The 24,197-nt window shown below is 41.2% G+C and overlaps 1 protein-coding gene across 5 annotated transcripts in view; it reads left to right on the top strand.

Annotated features, from left to right (window-relative positions):
• Nucleotides 1-24,197, top strand: part of btbd10b (BTB (POZ) domain containing 10b) — a 102,207-nt gene that overhangs the window by 52,177 nt on the left and 25,833 nt on the right. For all 5 annotated transcript variants that reach the window (XM_078549386.1, XM_078549389.1, XM_078549388.1 and 2 more), the window contains 2 exons: nt 6,958-7,154; nt 19,438-19,723. In XM_078549386.1, the coding sequence (XP_078405512.1) occupies nt 6,958-7,154; nt 19,438-19,723 (483 nt within the window). The remainder of the gene's footprint in view (nt 1-6,957; nt 7,155-19,437; nt 19,724-24,197) is intronic.

Here is a 24,197-nt window from a genome sequence, read left to right as displayed (position 1 = left end):
CTCCAAGGTCAAGATATTACAAGGCTACATCTTAAATATGCCAAAATTCAGAACCTGAACAGCTCATTCTTGATCTCATGGACCAGCCTTGATCACTTAGGTGCAGGGATGCGGGGGGACATACACGTACCCAACGTCGGAAGAATTTTGCAGATTCTTTTGCTCCTGAATTTGGCTGCCTTTATATCTGTTTTCTCTCCCAGGAGACTATGTGGCTTTGGGTGGGGTGGAAAGTGTATATTTTGTGATCCACAAGGTATCACAATTGTGTGAGACGAGCTCGATGAGCTACAGAATCTTTACCTTTCTGTCATTGTTGGTATGCATCCACTGAAGAATGTGTAATGCAGCTTGGGTTTGAAACTACCAGCTGCTGGAAACTTCACTGTTTAGCTCCGAAGGTTCAGAAGGAGGCTATTTGGCCCATCAAGTCCATGCCAGCTCTCTAGTCCTATTCCCCTTTACTCTATCCCCATAGTCCTGCAAATTTATTTCTCTCAAGTGCCCATTCAGTTTCCTTTTGAAATCATTGATCGTCACCCTTTCCACCACCTTTGTAAGCAGAGGTCCACATCATTAACATTTGCTATGTAAAAGAATTTCTTTCTCACATCTCCTCGCATCTCTTGCTTAAAACCTTATACCTGTGTCCCCTAGACCATGTACCATGAGCTAATGGGAACAGCTTTTTATTTTTGTCTACCTTATCTAAACCTGTTATAATCTTGTTCGCCTGTACGAAATCACTTTCAATTTCCTTTGCTTCAAGGAGAATAACCCCACCTTCTCCAAGCTATGCTTGAAGCTAAAATCCCTCATCCCATTCTGGTAAATCTCCTCTTCTTCACTCTCTGTCAAGGACCCTCACATCCTTCCCAAAGTGTGATGACCAGAACCGGATGCAAATCTTGAGATGCGGCTTAACCAGACCTTTATAAAGGTTCAGCATAATTTACTTCTGTGTTCAAAATCTCTATTCTTTAGCCCAAAATCTTGAATGCTTTGTTAGCTGCTACACTCAAATCTGTTCTGCCCCTTCGAAGATCTATGCACATGAAATGTAAATGCGATTATGCAATATTCTCATCTACTTTTAAGTTTGCAGCTGGAATTCTCCAATGCTATTGTGGGACTAGATGTTATGTGGTGGCTGGATGATATTTCCTTTTTGGTTTACTCCCATTAGAAGTTTCGTCTTTACCACCTTGTTACACTGTGCACTGACATGCAGTTTGCATGTCTACCACCTTTTTAATTACTGGACTCCTTTTGTTTCCTCTGGTCTTGGGCAGTAATAGCATCCTTTGTACAAGCACTTAAGGTTTGGGTCTCCCCATGAGCAGGACTAGCTTTCATGTTTTAGCTTAACTCAGAACAACAGCGTATTCTTTTTAAAAACAAAAAGCTAAAAGAGTGCTGCAGTGTTGAAGATGAGAGGATTTTTTTTTGTATTGTTGCAACCGAGTAGATGTCTAGGGAATTAAGTCAATGACCATACATAGTGTGGATTAGCCTCAAAGACCAAACCCAGCAGATTCACTTCTCTGAAGAATCTAGGTGCTCAACCACAAATTACTGATTCCACAGCTTTCCATGCTTGGATATGAACACATCACCCCTGGCTTGTTAGTCCAGTACCATAATTGCTACACTACAAGAATATATAATTTGGCCAATCACCTCATTGGTAGCTCGCATGACTTACTTCAATTTTCCTTTCTGTATATCCTCTTATCGTAGAATTGCACAGTGCAGAAGAGGCCCATCGAGTCTGCACTGACACGTGAGAAACACCTGACCTACCTATCTAATCCCATTTACCAGCACTTGGCCCATAGCCTTGAATGTTATGAAGTGCCAAGTGCTCATCCAGGTACTTTTTAAAGGATGAGGCAACCCGCCTCCACCAACCTCCCAGGCAGCGCATTCCAGACCGTCACCACCCCCTGGGTAAAAAAGTTTTTCCTCACATCCCCCCTAAACCTCCTGTCCCTCACCTTGAACTTATGCCCCCTCGTGACTGACCCTTCAACTAAGGGGAACAGCTGCTCCCTATCCACCCTGCCCATGCCCCTCATAATCTTGTACACCCAAGTCTATCCGTCCTCTCTTCATAACTTAAATGTTTCATCCCAGGCAACATCCTGGTGAATCTCCTCTGCACCCCCTCCAGTGCAATCACATCCTTCCTTTAATGTGGCGACCAGAACTGCACACAGTACCCCAGCTGTGGCCTCATCAAGGTTCTATACAACTCCAACATGACCTCCCTACTTTTGTAATCTGTGTCTCGATTGATAAAGGCAAGTGTCCCATATGCCTCTTTTACCAGCCCAATAACATGCCCCTCCGCCTTCCGAGATATATGGACACACATGCCAAGGTCCCTTTGTTCCTTAGAACTTCCTAGTGTCGTGCCATTCACTGAATACTTCCTTGTCAAATTACTCCTTCCAAAGTGTATCACCTCTCACTTTTCAGCGTTAACTTCCATCTGACCATCCCGTCTATATCTTCCTGTAGCCCAAGACACTCAACCTCACTGTCAACCACCTGGCCAATCTTTGTGTCATCCGCAAACCTACTAATCCTACCCCTCACATAGTCATGTATGTCATTTATATAAATCTTATGTTCTTCCTTTTCAAACATTGACTCAATTCGCTTCTCAATGTTATAACCTCATTAGTTAAATGAGTCAATTGCTCTCTTTTAGTAAATTGGTTTGTTGGAGCCCTGATGTTTCTCTCAGGTTTTCAAATTAAGATCCTAATGTCACCAGATTTCTTTATTTTTCAATCTTTGATTTTATTAGCCTGTTCTTCTATTGCAGTGTATCCCTTACTCACTGCAAGTAACAACGTGGTGGTGAGATGGACTGGGGGCAGCATGGGGTTGTGGGGGATGGGGGCATTGGCATGGGAGGGGGCGGGAGGATGTATGGAGGGATGGAATTGGGGAGGAAGATGGTATAGGAAGAAAGGGTGAAATAGGATGGAGATGGTTTGAGAGGAACAAGATGAGTGTGACCTGAGAGAAATTGCACGGGAATGGGGATTTAAAGAAGCATTGTTGCAATAAAGGTGATTTCACCGCAAATGTTTTGTGGGTCTCTGCTAGAAAAGTAATGAATGCTTTCCTTTGAATAGTCCATGTATCCCCTGGTATGGGGTGGAGTGGGGCAATTTTTGTATCGGTAGCAATGGAGAAAAATGTGAAAGCCACTAACTTTCATTTAGTGGCTATTTGAATGCAACAATTACTGGAATGTTTGAGAATTCCTGCACATCTATTTACAAATTTCAGTAATTTTTCCTAAATAGCATCAGAAGGGATAAAAGTTGTTGGCAGGAGGGTTAGAAATGATTCTGAGCTGAGTGGATCGCTTTTTTCTTTTGGTTCCCATTTCAATTGTTTCTAATTTTCTTTTCCACATTCTCTACTCTTGAATCAAGATGTCAGCCATGGCTCAGTGGGTAACACTCTCAGAAGGTGTGCGTTCAAGTCCCACTCCTGATACCTGAGCACATATCTCCCAGTGCACTATTGAGGGCATGCTGCACTGGGAGATGAGACATTAAACTGAGGTCCCATTTGTCCACTCAGATTGATGGGAAAGATTCCATGGCACTACTTGAAGAAGAGTCAGGGAGCTCTCCCATGTATTCTTTACCAATATTTATCCCTTGAGCAGGATCGCTCAAAGCAGGTTTATCATTTGTGAGACCTCGCTGAGCACAAATTCACTTGCACATTTACTATATTACAGCAGTGAATACACTTCAAAAGTACTTCATTGGCTATAAAGCACATTGGGGACGTCACGAGGCTGTGAAAGTTTGTTCTTTAATAGTACAAACTGTCTTCTATGCAAGTCAGGCAGACTCCTTTGAAGGATGGTGTTCACTAGTCTTGTGCTCAGTACCATCATCTCCATTTCTGGACAGTGAGCAACAGTGAATTGTATTCTGTTTGGTTCCATACAAGATAGTTCAAAATTATGATGCAATTTAATAAATGTGCTGTGCACTGAAGGCTTGATTTTCTGATGGTTCAGTGTCAAAGTAGCGCATTGCTCTATTGCAATGTGTAATGTAAACCATTGCTAATTTAATGCCCTAAAAAGACGTTCTTTGAAGCTAAGCTGAGCAGAGATTGCGATGAATAGGTCATAAATGTCTCACCTTAGCATTTGTACAGATCCCACTTGCAAACAGAAGCCATATAAGTTGAATAATGAATATTAAATTTGAAATGAAAGCAAAGATGCTTGCAAAGTTGCTTTAAAACTGCTTTCTCTTGAGTCACAAAATGCACAAATTCAATCAAAATTCTCTACCATAACATTCATGAGACAAAAGGGCATTTAATTAATCGCTGCTTTTGGAACACTTGCCTAATGTTTCATCCTTGGGGCTTTTGGACAAAAGTATCTTTTTCTGTGGTATGTTCAGAGAAATGTTTCCTTTTCAAAGTGGAACTTCGTACAAACGGTAGGCTTTAAAAAAAATCAAAACTTTTTGCCAGGGGTGGTGATTGTTCTATGTAAATGTAACAACATAGCAGAATGATTTAGAATCATAGAATTTATAATGGAGAAGGTTATAATGGTCATTTGGGCCATCGTGCCTCAGCAGGCTCTCAAAGACTTTGGACTTTGTCCCATTTCCCCTGCTCCATATGCTTGTTAAGTTTGGCTTTTTTCAGTTCATTATCTGATTCCTTTAACTTAAAAAAAAAATCCTGGATTCTGCTTCAGTGTTTCTGTTTGTGGGCATTCTATGTTCTAACAAATTGTATAAAAACAAGAGGAGGACAAAATAAAAAAAAACAAAACAATTCCTTTGTTCTTTTGGCGAAGCTCTTTAAATTTAGTTCCTCAATTTATCAATTCAGAGACCAGTGGAAATAGTTCCTTTTACATTATCAGAATCCCTTGAAATTTTCTTCATCTCTGTTTGATCTCCTCTTAACTATATATTAGAAAATAGGTGCTAAATTACACGGTAATTTCATTCCTTGGATATAGAAACATGTTTTGCACCGCTTTAATAGTGTATATAGAATAGTTAGTCCTTCTGGAGTCAAAAATTTGATTTCCGGTTACACTTGTACACGTTTTCATAAAATGGTTGCACAGCATGGGGCCATTAGGCCCAGTGTGCCATTAGCAGACTATTTAAAAGAGCAATCCAATTAGTCCCCCTGCGCTTTCCCCATAGCCCTGTATTTATCCAATTCCTTTTTGATTGTTAGCGTTGAACTGATACCACCACACTTTCAGCACCTTCCAGATCATCATAACCTGCTGTTTTTTTTTTGGAGCTTCCTCATGTGTTATGACACAGCTGACAGTAAATGCTGAGCTGTTCAAATCCCAAAGGGAAACTTGAAACAACTGTCACAACTAATTTTCAATTTGTATAAATTTCGAGATGTGTGCCTTGAACTCAGTAGTAATAAGACTACCAAGTCTTATAAGGCTTTCATAAAACTAAATTAAACGTTTATTAATAAGAGAACTTATTTTAAATACATACATACATCTACAAATTACTACTATGATAACTTCTAAGTCCCCTAATCAATCTAACTTTGGTTAAGGCAATAGTAAGACACACAGATTTTAAAAGACCCAGGCAAAGAAACATGATACTCTGAACAAGTTGAATTCCCAGTGAGTTTTCTTAACTTCAGTCCTTTTGAGGACAGCAGCTTGAGGCATGGTTGCTGAAGGCTTTTCACACATTTGTAAGATCTTTAAAAAATGCCTTTCTTGACACACAGCCTTTGCCCCTTTATACATATTTTCCCCATTGAATGCAAATAATCATTGTTTCACTATGTCTTTGGACTTTATCTCCCTAATAATAAAACCCTCTCATAGCACTAAGTTTTACCAGTAATCTTTGGAAGAAATAAACACTGTTTCTAAACTTCACCTAGCTAAGTGACACATTTCACCCCTCCTTTGAAAACAATCTATTCTGGTTTATTTCAAAATGCAAATGTTCTCTTGACACCTATGTTTCTAAGCTTCCCCATGTTTATCTAATTAACATTTCAAACCAGACCTCTCTTAGATCAAAGCACCCCGACTAATTCAATTAAGCCTTGTACGCACACACACGTGCACACATCCCACTATTACAATAAATTTCAATAACATTGAGAATTATTATATCTTTTTGACATCATGTCACCTCTGTTTCCTTTGCATTTTGAAATAAACCAGAAGAGATTGTTTTCAAAGGAGGGATGAAATGTGTCACCCAGCTAGGTGAAGTTTAGAAAGTGTTTATTTCTTCCAAAGATTATTGGTAAAACTTAGTGCTATGAGAGGGTTTTATTATTAGGAAGATAAAGTCCAAAGACATAGTGAAACAATGATTATTTGCATTCAATGGGGAAAATATGTATAAAGGGGCAAAGGCTGTGTGTCACCTTAAATCTGTACCCTCCGGTTATTGACTCTTCTGCTTCTGGATATAGCTCCCTGATTTACCCTGATTGAAACTAATTGACCTTGATTTTTAATCCGTTCTTTTACCTCATCCAGGAGATCACATGGCATCAGGTGTGGTGGAGTGCAACTATTGTGGTACACAGGTATTGCAATTGTCTGGGACAGACTGAATAGACGAGAGGGTCTTTACCTGTATGCCATTGCGTATATTGCTTCATATGATTCTGAACACCCTGTCTGTCAATACCAGTACTGACTTAGAATTTGGTATAAATGTTCCATTGTTTTAGTTTATAACAATGTAAAGTTGAATCTGTTCTTGGTAATATTTGCAATTTTTGAAAGTTGTTGTAAAGATTCAGTGCACAGAATGAAAATCTTACTAATGCACGCCTGTGTCAAGCATTAAAGGAAGTAGTAATGGAATAAACACTGTTAAGCATTTTTTTGTTTGTTTTCAGGATTCATGATTGGTTTGCTTAATTTTGCAGTGCTCCTTCACGTACACCAAAGCTTGGAACAGCACGTATTAACAAAATGAGCCTCCATGCAGCCACCGGGTACGAGCGATCACGTGATCGGCGCAGGTCAAGTGATCGCTCTCGCGACTCGTCACACGAAAGGACAGAAGGGCAGCTCACTCCATGCATTAGGAACGTCACTTCGCCAACTAGGCAGCATCATGGTGGTGAGTTGGAATTTTTTTCATTTTGCTCTTTTTTTTGACATTGTGGAAGCTCCTCAGCATAGGAGGATGGCTGAGGGGAATTTTTATTATTTTTGAAGATGCTTTTAACTTAGCCTGATGGTAATTGGGAGACTTGTCCAAGGGGATCCCAGTCTTGGGGAGGGATGAAGTGTTGAACTGTGTTACTCTTCTGAAGCTGAAGGAGGGGACAGATGTATTGTTTTATTTTTAAGGAACTTATCTTAACTCTTGAACCCAGGTGCTAAATTCCTTCTAAGCTGTGCGCCTGCACAAGCATGCACCAAACCATCAGGTGCTGTGCACTTGATTATTAAAGCTGCTCACATGGCATGTGGAGTGTATTCTGCTGCTCCACCAGTCAAAGCTTTGTGAAACTGTGATGCCATGCGTAGCCAGATTTCCATTGGTGCCTGATCATGCTGGATGCAGATGGCCATATGGCAACATGATTGACTGGCAGCTCGCCCATTCACAGTGCAGGAAGGGAGAGTGAGCTCTGGAAACAGGGAGAGGTGGAGAAAAGGAGCCACCATTTGAAGAGTTTGTCCGACTTGCTGCAAACAAGTGAGTAGTTTCTGAGGGTCCTGAACTCTGTGTGTGCAAATATTTGTTTGAGGCACAATTTCGAGTTTGACTGATGTTATCCCAGCAGAGGCTTGACTGCTTACATTGGCTGATAAGGGTCTAGTGTGGACCGGGAACACCGATTTACAGAATCAGCTGTGCCCAGTAGAGGTGTGAGGGTTTGGGCGGGAGGCAGAGAGTTGGAGATGGGAAGTGATGAGCAGGAGAAAAGTTATTGAGAGGATTTTTGAGCCAGTTAGGTAGGTTCAAGGAAACTAATAGGTTTTTAATGTAAAAAAAATTACAAATCAGGAATGTAATCCACGCTTGATGCATGTTTTCTTACTGGAAAGCGATTGTTCTTTAGCAGGTTCTCACTAAGCATGCAGTTTTTTAGGAACACTTTAGGAGTGCTAAATGAGAGATGGCTGTATTTCACTGGCTGTAAAGCACACGGGACATTCTGAGCATTGTTCCCTCTAATTTCCATACACTGAATTAATTTTGTTATGCACATCAATATTGAGGTAATGCACAAATGTGTCAGTGTAGAAACAAAGAAAACTATATAATATATATTTCTGAAAAGTTACTACAGGTATGGAAGAAGAAGAAAGAATACCATCTCCAGTCATTGACACAGTAACAATTTGTCCACAAATTACCAGATTTACTGAACTCAATATTAAATTTACCATGGTGACATTTGAACTCGCAATCTCTAGGTTTTAAGTTCAGTACCATAACCACTACACTACCATATATGAGAGAGGCATTTGTTGGTTTTATATTATAGCTTGTATTTTAGTCATTTGACAGATGAAAGGTTGAATTGGTAGTGATGGTTCAAGACCAGGATATTTTGTTTCAATTTGACAAGCTCAAAGTAAGAGCTACAAAGGTTTGCCTTTTTGAATTGATAGAGAATGTGGAAAAGGCACCTTTATATTTTCAGCTTATGGAGTGTTTACTTAAAAATGCTATGAATAGTGAGGAAAATAGCTTGGTAATTTCTTCACATCAACAAGCATAATCAGGCAGAGATAAAGTGTCTCTGAATTTGGAGAGAGGTTGGCTCTTGTGAACCGGAGAGTGAAGGTCAGAGAGACATTGTCCCTCTAAATTAAGTGAATATTGAAGGGGGAAACTATATCTGGGAACTTGGGAAGAGAGTGTTGTGGAGAACAGAGAATGGAAGCCCATGAAAGAATAAAGAAGAAAAGCCGAATATTATTTAAATGGAGAGAGACTTCAGAATGCTGCAGTACGAGAGAGATTTTGATGTCTTTGTACATGAATTGCAAGAAGTTAGCAAACAGACACAGCAAACAATTATTAGGAAGGCAAAAGGAATGTTGGCCTTTATTGAAAGGGGGATTGGAGTAGTAAGGTAGGGAAGTCTTGCTACAACTGCTCATGTTATTGGTGAGATCGTACCTGTGTACAGTTTTGGTTTCCTTACCTAACTAAGGATATACTTGCATTGGAAGCAGTTCAGAGACGGCCACTTGGCTGATCCCTGGGATGAAGAGTTGTCTTATGAGGAAATGTTGAGCAGGTTAGGTCTTTACTCATTGGATTCTACAAGAATGAGAGGTGATGTGACTGAAGCTTTAAGGCTTGGAGGGGGCTTGACAGGGTAGATGCTGAGAGGATATTTCCCCTCGTGGGTGAATCTCGAACTAGGGGGCACAGTTTAAAAATAAGGGGTCTCCTTTTTAAGATGGAGATGAGGAGGAATTTCTTCTCCCAGGGAGTTGTTGGTGTTTGAAATTCTCTCTCCCAGAGTCCAAGTCTGAGTCATTGAATATATTCAAGGCTGAATTAGACAGATTTTTGATCGACAAGGATATCAAGGGTTAGGGGAGCAGGCAGGAAAGTAGAGTCAATGCCGCAAACAGTTCAGCCATGATCTTACTGAATGGTGGAGCAGACTCGATGGCTGAATGGCCTACTCCTAGTCCTATTTCTTACGATCTTTGTGTTTTGACCACAGCAGATGTTATACAGCACAGAAAACCAAATCCCAGAGGGAAACTTGGCTTATGGGGCCATACCTTTTTTCGTTATTCTGAAAACAAGAAGAAAACATACTGATCTCAGCAGCAAGAAGTCCAGTAATACTTTTGGGAGTTTAAAAATTAAAGTATAAGTTTTCTTAAGTTAAAACTTAAGCACGTGATCACAGTTACACAGTTAAAATTAGTATTACAAAACAACATCCCTGGAAAAGCCTCCCTACTTTGTCTGATCCACAAGTAAACACCTTCCAGGCAACACTCCCTTATAGATGCTTATAAAAATCCAGTAATATTACCCACAGCAAACTGCTGTAGCTTTAATAAAGGCATACCATGAGACCTCTTAAACTCTCTTCCACTCTGCTGTGGAAATCCAAGACTTCAGAACAAGACTGCTTTTTGCAACCGAAGACTTTTCTGGCATGACTGGATGGTTGATTCAAACTGCACCTTCTCCCAGCCTAGAGCTGTTTCCGGGAGACCTTCCTCACACAGCCAACAGCCACAAGCTCTCCACAGTAACTTATAAAATACCTTTATCCCACTTCCATCTCAGGTTCCATTGTTCTCACACATCTTTGAATCTCAAATCCTTCCAAATATCAAATGTTTCTAGTTTGTCTGTGCTTTCGGGTCAATAAAATGTAATATATCCTCTTCTGTTTATCCATGGAACTCCTGTAAGATGCACAAATGTTTCTTTCCACCTCTGACTTCCTTTTGATATTCTAACAAACTCTCAACTTATCTAAAAACGCCAAATTTAGACCCAATCTCTTTACTTGCACCTCAAACCCACCATAATATCGCATTACAAATGAATAAACATAACAATTCTATCCTTTCATGTCTTAAAGCCCCCCAGACAACCTGTCTCTTTCCCAGCTTAGTTGAATCATTCATTCACAAACACGCACATGCATTTTCACAGAATAACACACTATTCCCCCAAAATATTTTTTAAAATAACATCCATTCTCATATTTGGCTTTTTCATCATGAAGTCTTTTGTTATTTAATCTTTTCTGCCCTTCCCCCTATCACAGACCTTCCCTTTTATTCTTTCTGCCCCCTTCCATGAGGACTCGCGGAGGAAGCCAAGATGGATCATCCACTCGGCACTTTTGGCTGAAGATTGTAGCAAATGCTTCAGCCTTTTGCACTGAAGTGCTGGGCCCTTCCTCATTGAGGATGGGGATATTTGTGGAGCCGCCTGCTCCAGTGATTTGTTTAATTGTCCACCACCATTCATGACTGGATGTGGCAGGACTGCAGAGCTTAGATCTGATCCGTTGGTTGTGGGATTGCTTAGCTCTGTCTACCACTTGCTGCTTATGCTGTTTGGTGAGCAAGTAATCCTGTGTTATAGCTTCACCAGGTTGGCACCTCATTTTTAGGTATGCCTGGTGCTGTTCCTGGCATGGCCTCCTGCACTCTTCATTGAACCAGGGTTGATCCCCTGGCTCACCTTCCAGGAGCAGAGACAGCTGGATCTGCGAGGGACACCTCTACTCGGGCAGCAGGCTGAGTTTGAAAAAAAAATTCCAGGAGTGACGTCACAGGAAAACTAAGTTCATTGGTTGGTGAGAAGCTGCTGTTCGGGGGGATGTTTAAATAGCTTAAAACTAGAAAAACGTATCATTTATAAAGAAGTAGCTACTTGGATTTCAGTAAGGAACACTAGCAATAGGGAAGTAAAGTTAAATGAAGTCAGTGCAATAAAGTAAACCAAAATAAGATAGAGTTAGCATAAGTGTAGTAAAGCTATGTTACTAGTAATTCTACTCATTATACTTTAAGTGTAAAAAATAGTTTTTAGAGTTACGGGATGGCATGCAGCTAAGCCAAGCGGAGTATACATCCTGCAGTATGTATGAAGTTGTGGACACATCATGTGTCCCTGACAAATACATTTGTAGGAAGTGTCACCAGCTGCACAAGCTTGAGCTCTTGAGTTTTGGAACTTGAGCGGCGGCTGGAGTCACTGTTGTGCTTCCGCAACACAGAGGACTATGTGGATAGCATGTTTAGGGAGGTCGTCATACCGCAGGTCAAAAGCGTACAGCCAGAGGTGGAATGGGTGACCGCCAGGCAGTCTAAGAAAGCAGGCAGGTAGTGCAGAAGTCCCCTGATTCTATCCTGCTTGCTAATCGGTTTTCCATTTTGGATGCTGAGGGCAATGGTTCCTCAGGGGAGTGCAGCCAGAGCCAAGCCTGTGGCATCATGGGCGGCTCAGCTGTACAGCGAGGGAGAAAGAAGAATGGAAGGGTAATCGTGATAGGGGATTCCATAATCGGGATCAGACAGGCATTTCTGTAGCAGTAAATGTGACTCTAGGATGGTGTGTTGCCACCCTGGTGCCAGGGTCAAGGATATCATGGAGTGGCTGCAGGATGTCCAGAAGTCATGGTCCACATTGGTACCAATGACATAGGTAGGAAGAGGGATAAGGCTTTGAAATATTTCAGGGAGTTAGGAAGAAAATTAAAAAGCAGGACCTCGAGCAGTAGTCTCTCGATTACTCCCAGTGCCACGTGCAAGTGAGCATAGGAATAGGAGGATTGATCGATGAAATATGAGGCTGGGGAACTGGTGTAGGAGGGAGGGCATCAGATTTCTGAGGCATTGAGACTGGTTCTGGGGTAGGTGGGACCTGTAACCCATCCAGCTTGTACATTTTAACAGGGCTGGGACTGATATACTTGCAGGGAGATTTGCTAGTGCTGTTGGGGTGGGTTTTAATTAGCTTGCCAGGATGGTGGGAAGCTGAAGGGTGGCCTAAATTGGAAGAACATAAAGTTGGTAACAGGAAGTAGTAGTGAGACTAGAAGGTAGGATAAATAAAGAAGAGCATTGAGTATGCTTCGAATGCGGAATGATGTCAAAAAGACAAAGTTAAGGGCAATCTACCTGAATGCGCACAGCATTCGCAATAAGGTAGATGATCTAAAGGCACAAATAGAGGTAAATGGGTATGATATAATTGCCAATACGGAAACATGGCTGCATGGTGACCAAGACTGGAAACTGAATATTCAAGGATATTCGACGTTTAGGAAGGACAGACAAGAAGAGAAAGGAGGTGGAGTTGCGCTGATAAGGGATGGGATCAGTGCATTAGTAAGGGAGGATCTCAGATCAGAAAAACAATGTGTGGAATCTCTCTGGGTGGAGCTAAGAAACAGCTAAGGGCAGCAGATATTGGTTTCACCCCTCTCCTAACTTTACTCAGTTCTGCTGAAGGGTCATGAGGACTCGAAACGTCAACTCTTTTCTTCTCCGCCGATGCTGCCAGACCTGCTGAGTTTTTCCAGGTAATTCTGTTTTTGTTTTGGATTTCCAGCATCTGCAGTAGTTTTTTGTTTTTAGATATTAGTTGGAGTTGTTTTTGGCCACCAAACAATAGTGGTAATGTGGAGCATGGTATTAATTGGCATGAGAGAAGCATGTAGCATAGGCAATGCAGTAATCCATGGGTGACTTCAATCTGCATATAAACTGGATAAACCAGTTGAGCACTAATGCTGTGCAAGACAAGTTTCTGGAGTGTGTTAGGGATGGTTTTCTAGGGCAGTATGTTGAGCTACCGCGAGGACAGGCTATTTTAGATCTAGTACTATGTAATGAAAAAGGGCTAATTAATAACGTTGTAAAAGAACCTTGATGGATGAGTGACCACAATATGATAGAATCTTTATGTTTGAAAGTGAAGTAGTTCACTGAAGCAAGGATGTTAAAGTTGAATAAAGGAAATTATGAAGGCATGAGGGACAAATTGGCTGAGGTGGATTGGGAAAATACATTAAAAGGTATGACTGTACATAGGCAATGGACAGTCTTCAAAGAGCTATTACATAGCTTACAGCACCTATACATTCCTTCAAGGTGTTAAAAACCCAAAAAAGTCAGTCAACTGTGGCTGGCAAAGGAAGTTAATGCTTGCATAGGATTAAAAGGAAAGGCTTATAAAGTTGCCCGAAACAGTAGTAAACCTGAGGATTGGGAGGTTTTTAGAATACAGCAAGGAAGACCAAGAAACTGGTAAATATGAATAGAAGATGAATGCAATCTAGCAAAAAACATAAAAACGGACTGTAAAAGCTTCTATAGGTATATAAAAAGTAAGCGTTTGACTAAGACAAATGTGGGTCCATTACAGGCAGAGTCAGGAGAATTCATAATGGGGAATAGAGAAATGACAGAAGATAAATGATTACGTTGTGTCTGTTTTCACTGAGGAAGATACAGGAAATCTCCAAGATATTAGAGAGCCAAGAGACTAGGGAGAATGAGGAGTTGAAGGAAATTATAAGTAAGAAGGCTGTACTGGAGAAATTAATGGGACTGAAAGTTGGTAAGTCCCCAGGACCTGATATTCTACAGCCCAGAGTGTTGAAAGAGGTTACTATAGAGATAGTGGATGCATTGGTGATCATTTTGCAAAATTCTATAGATTCTGGAATGGTTCCTGAAGATTGGAAGGTAGCAAATGTCACCCCACTAATTAAGAAGGGAGGGAGAGAGAAAACAGGGAACTACAGACCTGTTGGCCTTACATCAGTAGTAGGGAAAATGCTAGAATCTATTATGAAGGATGTGATGAATGGATACTTGGAAAATCGTGATCTGATTGGGCATGGTCAACATGGATTTGCGAATGGGGAATCATGTTTGACAAACTTGTTGGAGTTGTTTGAGGATGTTCCTAACAAAATTGATAAAGGAGAGTCGATGGACGTAGTATACGTGGATTTTCAGAAGGCTTTTGATAAAGTCCCCCATGGGAGGTTGATTAGCAAAATAAAAGCACACGGGATAGGAGACAATATACTGGCATGGATTAAGGATTGGCCAAAAGGCTGAAAACAGAGTAGGGATAAACGAGTCATTCTCGTGTTGGCAGGCTGTGACTAGTGGGGTACTGCAATGATCAGTACTTGGGCCCCAGCTGTTCACAATATATTTCAATGATGTTGATGTGGGTACCAAATATGACATTTCCAAGTTCGCGGATGATACAATGCTTGGTAGGAATGTGTGTTGTGTTGTATTAATTTAGTGAGAGGGCAAGAACATGGCAGATGGAATATAATGTGGAAAAATGTGAGGTTATCCACTTGATAAAAGGAACAGATGTGCAGAGTGTTTCCTAAATGGCAAGAGATTAGAAAGCTTAGATGTACAAAGGGACCTGGTTGTCCTTGTCCATAAGTCACTGAAAGCTAACATGCAGGTGCAGCAGGCAATTAGGAAGGCTAATAGAATATTAGCCTTTATCTCAAGAGGATTTGAGTACAGGAGTAGTGAAGTCTTGCTTCAGTTGTATAGAAGCTTGGTTAGACCACACCTGGAGTAGTGTGTGGGGTTTTGGTCCCCTTGCCTCAAAGGATTATTGCCATAGGGGGAGTGCAACAAAGATTCACCAGACTTGTTTGGGGATGGTGGGACTGTCTTATGAAGAGAGATTGGGGGAAACTGGGCCTGTATTCTCTAGAGTTTCGAAGAATAAGCTGTGACTTCATTGAAACCTGCAAAATACTTGAGGGAATAGACAGAGTAGATGCAGGTAAGATGTTTCCCCTAGTTGGGGAGTCTAGAACCAGGGGCCACAATTTCAAAATCAGGGGGAAGCCACTTAGGACCGAGATAAGGAGAAATTTCTTTACTCGGAGAGTTGTGAATCTTTGGAATTCTCTACCCTAGAGGGCTGTGGAAGCTCAGTTATTGAGTATGTTTAAGGTGGAGATTGACAGATTTCTGATTAACAGGAGGGGATAGTGTGGATAAAAGGCATTGAAGTGTTCAATCAGCCATGATCGTATTGAATGGCAGAGCAGGCTCGACAAGCCACATGGCCTTCTCCTATTCTTATGTTCCTATGTTGATGGTAATGGTAGAGTGGGGGATATGCTGAGCCATGATTCTAGATTGTGTTCGAGTGCAATTCTGCAGTTGTTGCTGATGGTCCACAGGGCCTCATGGAGTTGCTACTTCGAAATCTATCTCATTTAGCATGGTGGTAGTGCCACACAACACGATGGAGGGTATCCTCAATGTGAAGACAGGACTTCGTCTCCACAAGGACTGTGCGGTGCTCACTACCAATACTGTCATGGACAGATGCATCTGCGGCAGGAAGGTTGGTGAGGATAAGGTCTAATATGTTTTTCCCTCTTGTTGGTTCCTTAGCTGCTAGACTGGGTCTACAGTGGGTGGCAATGTCCTTTAGGTCGGTCAGTAGTGGTGCTACCAAGCCACTCTTGATGGACATTGAAGTCCCCCACCCAGAATGGGGGCCCCTGCCATCCCTAGTGCTTCCTCCGAGTGGCGTTCAACATGGAAGAGCACTGATTCGTCATACTGAGGTGCATGGTAATCAGCAGGATGTTTCCCTACCCATGTTTGACCTGATGCCATGAGATTTCATGGAGTCAGGAGTCAATGTTGAGGACTCCCAGGGCAATTCCCTCCTGTATATCACTGTGTCACCACTTCTGCTGGGTATGTCTTGTCCCACCAACACAGGGCTGGTGATGGTGGTGTCTGGGACACCTATCTGTAAGATATGATTCCATGAGGATGACTGTCATGGCTGTTGTTTGACCAATCTGTGAGACAGCTCTCCCAATTTTGGCACTAGGAGGACTCTGCAGGGTCGACAGGGCAGAGTTTGCTGTTGTCGTTTCCGGTGCTGAGGTCGATGCCTGGTGGTCCGTCTGGTTTCATTCATTTTTTGACGCTTCGTAGTGGTTTGATACAACTGAGTGGCTTGCTGGGCCATTTCAGAGGGCATTTAAGAGTCAACCACATTGCTGTGGGTCTGGAGTCGCATGCAGATTTCCTTCCCGAAAGGACATTAGTGAAACCAGACAGGTTTTGTTTACAACAATCGACAATGGTTTCATGGTCATCGTTAGACTTTTGATTCCATATTTTTATTGAATTCAAATTCCACCATCTGTCGTGGCTGGATTCGAGCCTGGGTCTCTGGATTATTAGTCCAGTGACGACAACACTATGCCATTGATTTTTAGTTGGCATTGCTCCAAACATTATTAACTGCTATTCTAAAGTTTCCCTGGGGGGAAGCAGCATCTTCACAAGCAAATAGTCTACCTATTTTGCAGCCTTGTCCATCTTGGTTCATTGGCACTCTTGCCTCTGAGTCATGAGATCATGGGTTCAAGCCATGCTATGAAGACTAGCGCAATCTAGGCTGACATGTAATACAGTACTGTTGGAGGTGAGGTCATTCAGTTAAAATGTCAGAATGAAGCTCCGCCTACACACTCATAGCTGTAAAAAGTTCAAGACGCTGTCAAAGAGCAGTGAAATTCTTTCCGGGGTCCTGGCCGATATTTATCCCTTAACCAACATAACTAAAACAGATTGTATAAATTAGTTCTCTGTATTTGCCTACAAAACAACTCACTGCACTTTGTAGGTTGTAAAATGTTTTGGGATGTCAAGAAGGGCAGTTTATAAACATAAACTCCCTCTTAACATATTTCATCATAAAGTGAGAATGGATCAGTTTAACACAGTGCATGCATTAAAGGCAAAGGAGGCTTGTGATGCAGTCTGTAGCACCACTCAAACATAAGTATCATATAATGCTGAAGTCACTGAGTTGATCAATGGCCGAAGTGTTTACCAGCACTCTTCCATCTCCACCCCTCCCCGGCCATTGCCAACCTAGTGGAAAGGACATTTGAGTATTTTCTGGGTCTTCTCACACCACGTTGTTTCCTCAGCTGTGGAGAAAGCTTTGTTAGCGAGAGCAAATTGATGTAACTAGATTCACTATTCTTGATAAGTTCGCTGTTGAATCTACGTTCACCAATGGACATCAGTGCTCAGCTACATAGCGAGCTGATGTGAGCTCCATGTGAGTGGTATGTGCAGAAATAGTTGGTTTATGTGCAATGATTGAACTTAAAATAGATCAGATATATTTGTGTCAAATCCAGCAGGCTGAATATAGATTGACTGCAGGGTTTTTTTCCCCTTCTTTCTCTTCCTCTCTCGTGCACTGTGTGCACTGCTTCAAAATATACATGTGGTGCTTAAAGACTGAGGAGCAAGAATCTATCTGAAATATTGCAGGGTCAGAAATGTTTTCCATTTAGCAGATGTGAAGCAACAAAGGTATTTTGGCTTATTTGTTTCAGAAAACGGGGAGACTGCGTTATTCTATTTTACTCAAAACGCTTGCAAAAAGAAGTAATGAACCCAACCAAAACTGTTTGTTGCCTTTAATCCCCTTTAAGAACATTTTTCTGATTTCTAATTAATGGAGTTAACTAGCTGACTGACACCGCCCTTGATACATTTGATACTCAATCATGCAGTGGTAAGTAGTAATTATGGAATGCAATTCCTAGATTTATGGCAAGACCATTTAAAGATTTGGTTTCTGCTTAATAATTTCAGAGCCACAGCTTGTGAAGTAAAGCCTCTTTTTAAAAAAAAATATTTGTAATTATAATTTATTCAAGCAACACTTGGGATTAGCCCTTGGAAAGTGGAGGAATAAGCACAAGATGCAGTAGAAATTGAGCCAAGTGCATAGGCTGAGCAACAGATTTATTGGTGAATTCATGTGATGGCTAAGTAAAGGAGTCATGAGAACATTAAGCAGTTTACAACCAGTGCCTACTTGCAACTTAAGATGAAAGAATAATTACCACGAGGTTTGAGGTTCTTGTTCTTCATTTATGTGACCCCCATTATTTGAGTCAGTATTGTTGGCCCACACCTATTCAGTTGGGTTCTCAGATGAAATATTTTGAATTGGATGTGCTAGAATATGTTACTGTTTATATATGTTTACAGCATACATGTACATCAACTAACGATCCAAAATTGCTGCTATAACTTAACTTGCACCAAGTCCCACTTGCCCATCTCCCCTGTGCCCACTGATCTACACTGACTTCTGGCTTCAATTTTAAAATTCTCATCGTTGTTTTGAAGTATCTCCATTGTCTTGCCCCTCCCTATCTCTCTAATCTCCTCTTGTTCTACGAGCCTTTTAAATATCGGTGTTCCTCCTGTTCTAGCACCTTGCGCATCCCTAATTTTAATTACTTTTAGCTTCCTTGACCCTAAGCTCTGGAATTTCCTCTCTAAACCTCTCTAGATCTTTAAGCTCCTTTAACATGCTCCTTAAAACTTTCCTCTTTATCCAAGCTTTTGGTCACCTGTTCTGACATCTCCTCCTGTGGATTGGTGCCAAAGTTTTTATTGATAACGTTCTTGTGAAGCATTCTATTACTTTGAAGACAGTATGCAAGTTGTTATAATGGAATAAAATACCCACTGATCTTTAAGTGTCAAATTCCTAATTCCCTTTCCCAGTGAAATGTTCTTGATGTACTGTGGAAATATTAGCTTGAAATTCTCTCACTAAAGTAGAGGGGGAGCTGTGCCAGGTTTGTTGCATTGGTTGATGTTAGCAATGCAGTTATATGGGTCAATCTCTTCATTTCACCAAAATTGATTCAGACAAGGCTGAATTAGTTCCACAGGAAAGTCAATATTCCCAGGCAACCTAAGCAAAGATGCCCTCCTTTCTCTTGTCGATTGGGTGAATTGGATGCGATATGGGGTATGGAGAAAATGTTTGCAAATATAAGTGGATCATTCTTAATTTGTTGTGACATTTTTACCTGTAGACAGAGAAAAGGATCACACTTCAACATCACGACCTAGCAGCCCTCGTCTTCAAAAGATTTCCCCAAATGGCTCCAGCAGTGTTGGCAACATCAGCCGAAATTGTAGCCAATCCAGTGCTGATGGAACATGCAAGTCAGCAGGCGAGATGGTTTTTGTGTACGAGAATGTAAAAGAAGGAACTCGAAGCGTCCGCACTTCAGAACGAGTTACGCTCATTGTCGACAACACCAGATTTGTTGTGGATCCTTCCATTTTCACTGCACAACCCAACACAATGCTGGGCAGGTAAGGGGTGTCCGTTTTCATTCCCTGCATGGCCTGTTGCATTGCCAAGAGAAACTGAAGGTTCAGGTTTAATGTGCTCCTTTTAAAGGAGTGATTTGGCTGCTTACCGTAGTGATCCATCTCTCCCAAAGCACAGGCAATCCCATCCATTTCCCTGCTCTTTCCATTGGCCCTGCAACATTCTTCCCTTCAAGTATATTTCCAATTCTTAATGGTACTACTGAATCTGCTTTCACCAGCCTTTCAAGCAGTGCATTTTAGATCCTCATAGCTTGCTCCGTAAAACAATTCCCCTTATCTCACCTCTGCCTCTCCCATATAATGTCTTTCTCCTTTGTTGGTTTGCTCTTATTCAATTTTGTGGATAATAAATAATACAAAGGGCTTTTTTTAATCTCTCTGATTTACGAGAATGGTTCCGGGGATGAAGAACTTAAGTTACGTAGATAGATTGGACAAGTTGGGACTGGTTTGCTTGGAGAAGAGAAGGCTGAGAGAAGATTTGTTTTCTCAAAATCATGAGGGGTCTGGACAGAGTAGATGGGGAAAATAGTTCCCACTGGTGGAAGGAATGTGAATGAGAGGCACAAGATTTAAGGTAATTGACAAAATAAGCAATGGAGATATGAGAAACTTTTGCATGCAGCAAGCAAAGATCTGGGATGCGCTGCCTGAGTGTGGTGGAGGCAGGCTTAATCGAGCCATTCAAAAGGGAATTTATTATGGATTATTATCTGAAAAGGAAGATTGTGCAGGGTTGTGGGAAGAAGGCGGGGGAATGCACAAGGTGCATTGCTCATTCAGAGAGCTGCTGCAGACATGACAGATCGAATGTTCTCTTTCTGTGCTGTGCAATTCTGTGATTAATTGCTGAAATAAATCCTGAATCAGGACATTAAGATCTGTTAGGATGAGAGACCTAACACCTAGGATCAATCTGGAGAGCAAAGGTAAACCTCGGCTGCTGTTTTTCCACTAACACTCATTTCACTCCCCACTCCCCCTTCACCCCTAAAAGCAATTGCAAACAGCTCGTGGATGTTTTGTTTGCCACCAATAATGGGGACCATTGGCTAATGAGAAAAATTAAAGATATGATGAGATTAAAGGAAGAAGCTTATAATGCTGCCAAAAAGAGGAGTAAGCCTGAGGATGGAGGGGATTTTAGACTTCAGCAAAAGATGACCAAACTTTTGAAGAGAGAAAAAAAAACTGGGAAAACTAGCAAGAGACGTAAAAACAGATTGTAAAAACTTCTAAGTTTGTAAAAATGAAGAGATTAACAAAAGTAAATGTGGGAGTCCCTTTGAGGCAGAGACAGGAAAAATTATAATGCGGAATAATGAAATGGCAGAGACATTAAAATTTGATAACTTTGTATCTAGGAGACAAAAAAAAAAGAGGACATTCTGGAAGTAATGGCAGGCCAAGGGCCTAGTGAGAGTGAGGAACTTGGGGATATTGTTAATTATAAAAGTAGTGCTGACGAAATTAAGCAGGCTTAATGTTGACAAATCCCCTGGACCTGATGGCCTACATCTTGGTGTTTTAAAAGAGGTAACTATAGATAGTGAATGCATTGGTTTTGATCATCTACAATTCCTTAGATTCTAGAACAGTCCCTTTGGATTGGAAGGTAGCAAACATAACCCTGCTATTCAAAAAAGCAGGGAGAGAAAATGAGTGTCTATAGGCCAGGTTCGTATTAGGGAAAATGCCAGAATCTAATAGAGATGTGGTAACAAAGCACTTAGAGAATTGTAATTTGATTAGGCCAAGTCAGCATACATTTATGAAAAGGAAATCATGCTGATAAATCTATTACAGTTTGAAGTTTTAACATAGAGTAGATGAGAAGCAGGAAGTGTCGTGTATTTAGATTTTCAAGAAGTTTCAGTTAAGGTGCCACACAAGAGGTTATTACACACATTTAGGGCTCATGGGTTTGGGTAGTATATTAGCATGGATTGAGGATTCGTTAACAAACAAAAAAAGAGTAGAAATAATTGGGTCATTTTCAAGATTGTAGGCTGGAACTAGAGGGATACTGCAGGAATCAGTGCTTGGGCCTCAACTATTTACAATCCATATCAATGACTTGAATGAGGGAACAAAGTGTAATGTATCCAGGTTTACTGAAAGTACAAAGTTAGATGAGAAAGTAGTTGTAAGGAGGATGCAAAGGGCTAAAGACAGGTTGTGAGTGGGCAGGAGAGTGGCAGATGGATTTAATATGGAAAGTGTGAAGTTATCCACTATGAAAAGGAAAATAGAAAAATAGAGTATTTTTTAAACGATCGGAGACTGGGAAATGTTGATTCTCAGAATAACTTGGGTAGCCTTGCACATAAATCACTTAATTAATGTGCAAGCTTTTCTGAAAGCAAACTATATGTTAGCCCTTATTACAAATGCAGTGGAGTATGAGTGAAGAAGTCTTACTGCAATTGTATATGGCCTTGGTGAGGCCACACTTGGAAGATTTGTTTGCAGTCTTATTGAAACATACAAGATCCTGAGGGGATTTAATATGGTAGATACTGGGAGGATGTTTCCACTTGTGTGGGAGTCCGAAACTAGTGGACACAGTTTAAGAATAAGAGGAGATGAGAGAATTTTCCTGAGGGTCATTAGTGTGTGGAATTCACTGCCACATTATTTATTCAAGGCAAGGAAGGTTAGACCAAATTTTGATAGACAAGGGAGCCGAGGGTTATTGGTTGGTGGGGGGGGGGGGGGGGGGGGGTGTTGGTGGTTCAGTCAAAAAAGTGGAGTTGAGGCCACTACCAGATCAGCTATGATCTTATTGAATGGTGGAGCAGGCTGAAAGGGCTGAATGGCTGATCCTGCACCTAAGTTCTATGTTCCTATGACTTTGGTCGTTTACCCAAGGAGGGATGTACTTGCTTTGGAGGAAGCGCAAGAAAGATTCACTAGACTGAATCCTGGGATGAGGGGATTGTCCTAGGAGGAGAGATTGAGTAGTTGAGCCCTATATATCCGAGAATTTACAATAATATGAGGTGTTCTCACTGAAATTTATAAGAGTAGATGCTGGGAAAATGTTTTCCCAGACTGGGAAATCTAGAACTAGAAAGCAGTCTCAGGATGAGGGGTCAGCTATTTAGGACTGAGATGAGAAATTTCTTCATTTGAAGGGCTGTGGATCTTTGGAATTCTCCATACCTGAGGGTTGTGGATACTTGGCTGTTGAGTATTTTCATGACTGAGATCGATAGATTTTTAAGGGAATTAAAGTATATGGAGATGGACTGCAGAGGTTCAAGAAAGCAGCTCACCACCACCACTTCAAGGGCAATTAGGGATGGGCAATAAATGCTGGCCTAGCCAGCGACATCCACATCCCATGAACAAATATATAAAAGGTAGTGCAGGAGAATGGGGTTGAGGCAGAAAATCAGTTATGATTGTATTGAATGACAGAGCAGACTGAAAGGCCCAAAATCCTACTCCTGTTTTTCTGTTCTTGTTATCCATTTAGCTGCACCCTGCTTTTACCCATCCTTTCCCTCCCCTACTGAGTTAACCCTTCCCACCACTCTAGTCCTGAACCCTTGTGTGCAACCACCCCCCCGCCCCGGTTTGTGTCTGCTCTCTTCCTGTGTTCCCTCTGAGGTCCTCTCAACCATTGATCCTAGCCCCACTAAACTGCTGACCACTCAATTTCCCTTCTAGGCTTCTCTCCCTTCAGTCAATCACCCTATCACGACTGCCCCCCCCCACCACCAGCTGACCTTGTAACTGGTTCACTTTCCTCAGACACCGCCACCAGTTCTCAAAACTCATTCTGATCCTTATTGTGTTTAAATCTCCTTGAGGCTTCACCTTTCTTGGCTCTGTAACTTCCACCAATGTGACATCCACCTTTTCTACTCTAACTCTGTGTATGTACCCTCACCTCATTCTCAATTAATATGTTCAGTTGCCTAACTCCAGTTTCTGGAATCCCCTCTTTAAACCTTGTTACTACTACATCTCCTCTTTCTTTAAGACCACTCTTAAAATCCTTGGGATTCTTTTCTGTTAAGGTGCAATGTACCTTATATGAATTTTCAGAAAAAAATTTATTTGCTAAAATTGAAAACATTTTTGCTAGAATAACACCATAATAAAAGCTGTTTTAATGTTAGTCGACCTAAAGTAGCACAATTGTAATGTGTAAAACTTGTTGAGAAACATTGAATACTTTGAGGGTGCATTAGAAATCAGAATTTATCAGATTGAATATTCATTTAAGAAAAATGCTTTATCTTCCCTCCTTGCACTCTCCTTCAAACCCAGAGTTGTTCAAGGTTGAGAGGGTAAAATGCCCTTCAGATTCAATTCCATTGCTTAATTAGTTCCCTGGATGCTAGCATTGAATGTGTGATAGCAGCTTCAGAGTCAACATTAGTCGGCTTCAAAACTTGAAATGCTTTTCCCTTTAGTTGAGTGAGGTGGCCAGTACAAATTT

This window comes from Cetorhinus maximus, chromosome 9, assembly GCF_964194155.1.
Source record: "Cetorhinus maximus chromosome 9, sCetMax3.hap1.1, whole genome shotgun sequence".
In the NCBI taxonomy this organism is placed as follows: Eukaryota; Metazoa; Chordata; class Chondrichthyes; order Lamniformes; family Cetorhinidae; genus Cetorhinus; species Cetorhinus maximus.
The sequence above is the reverse complement of the archived record's forward strand: the minus strand, read 5'-3'. Positions and strand labels throughout refer to the sequence as shown.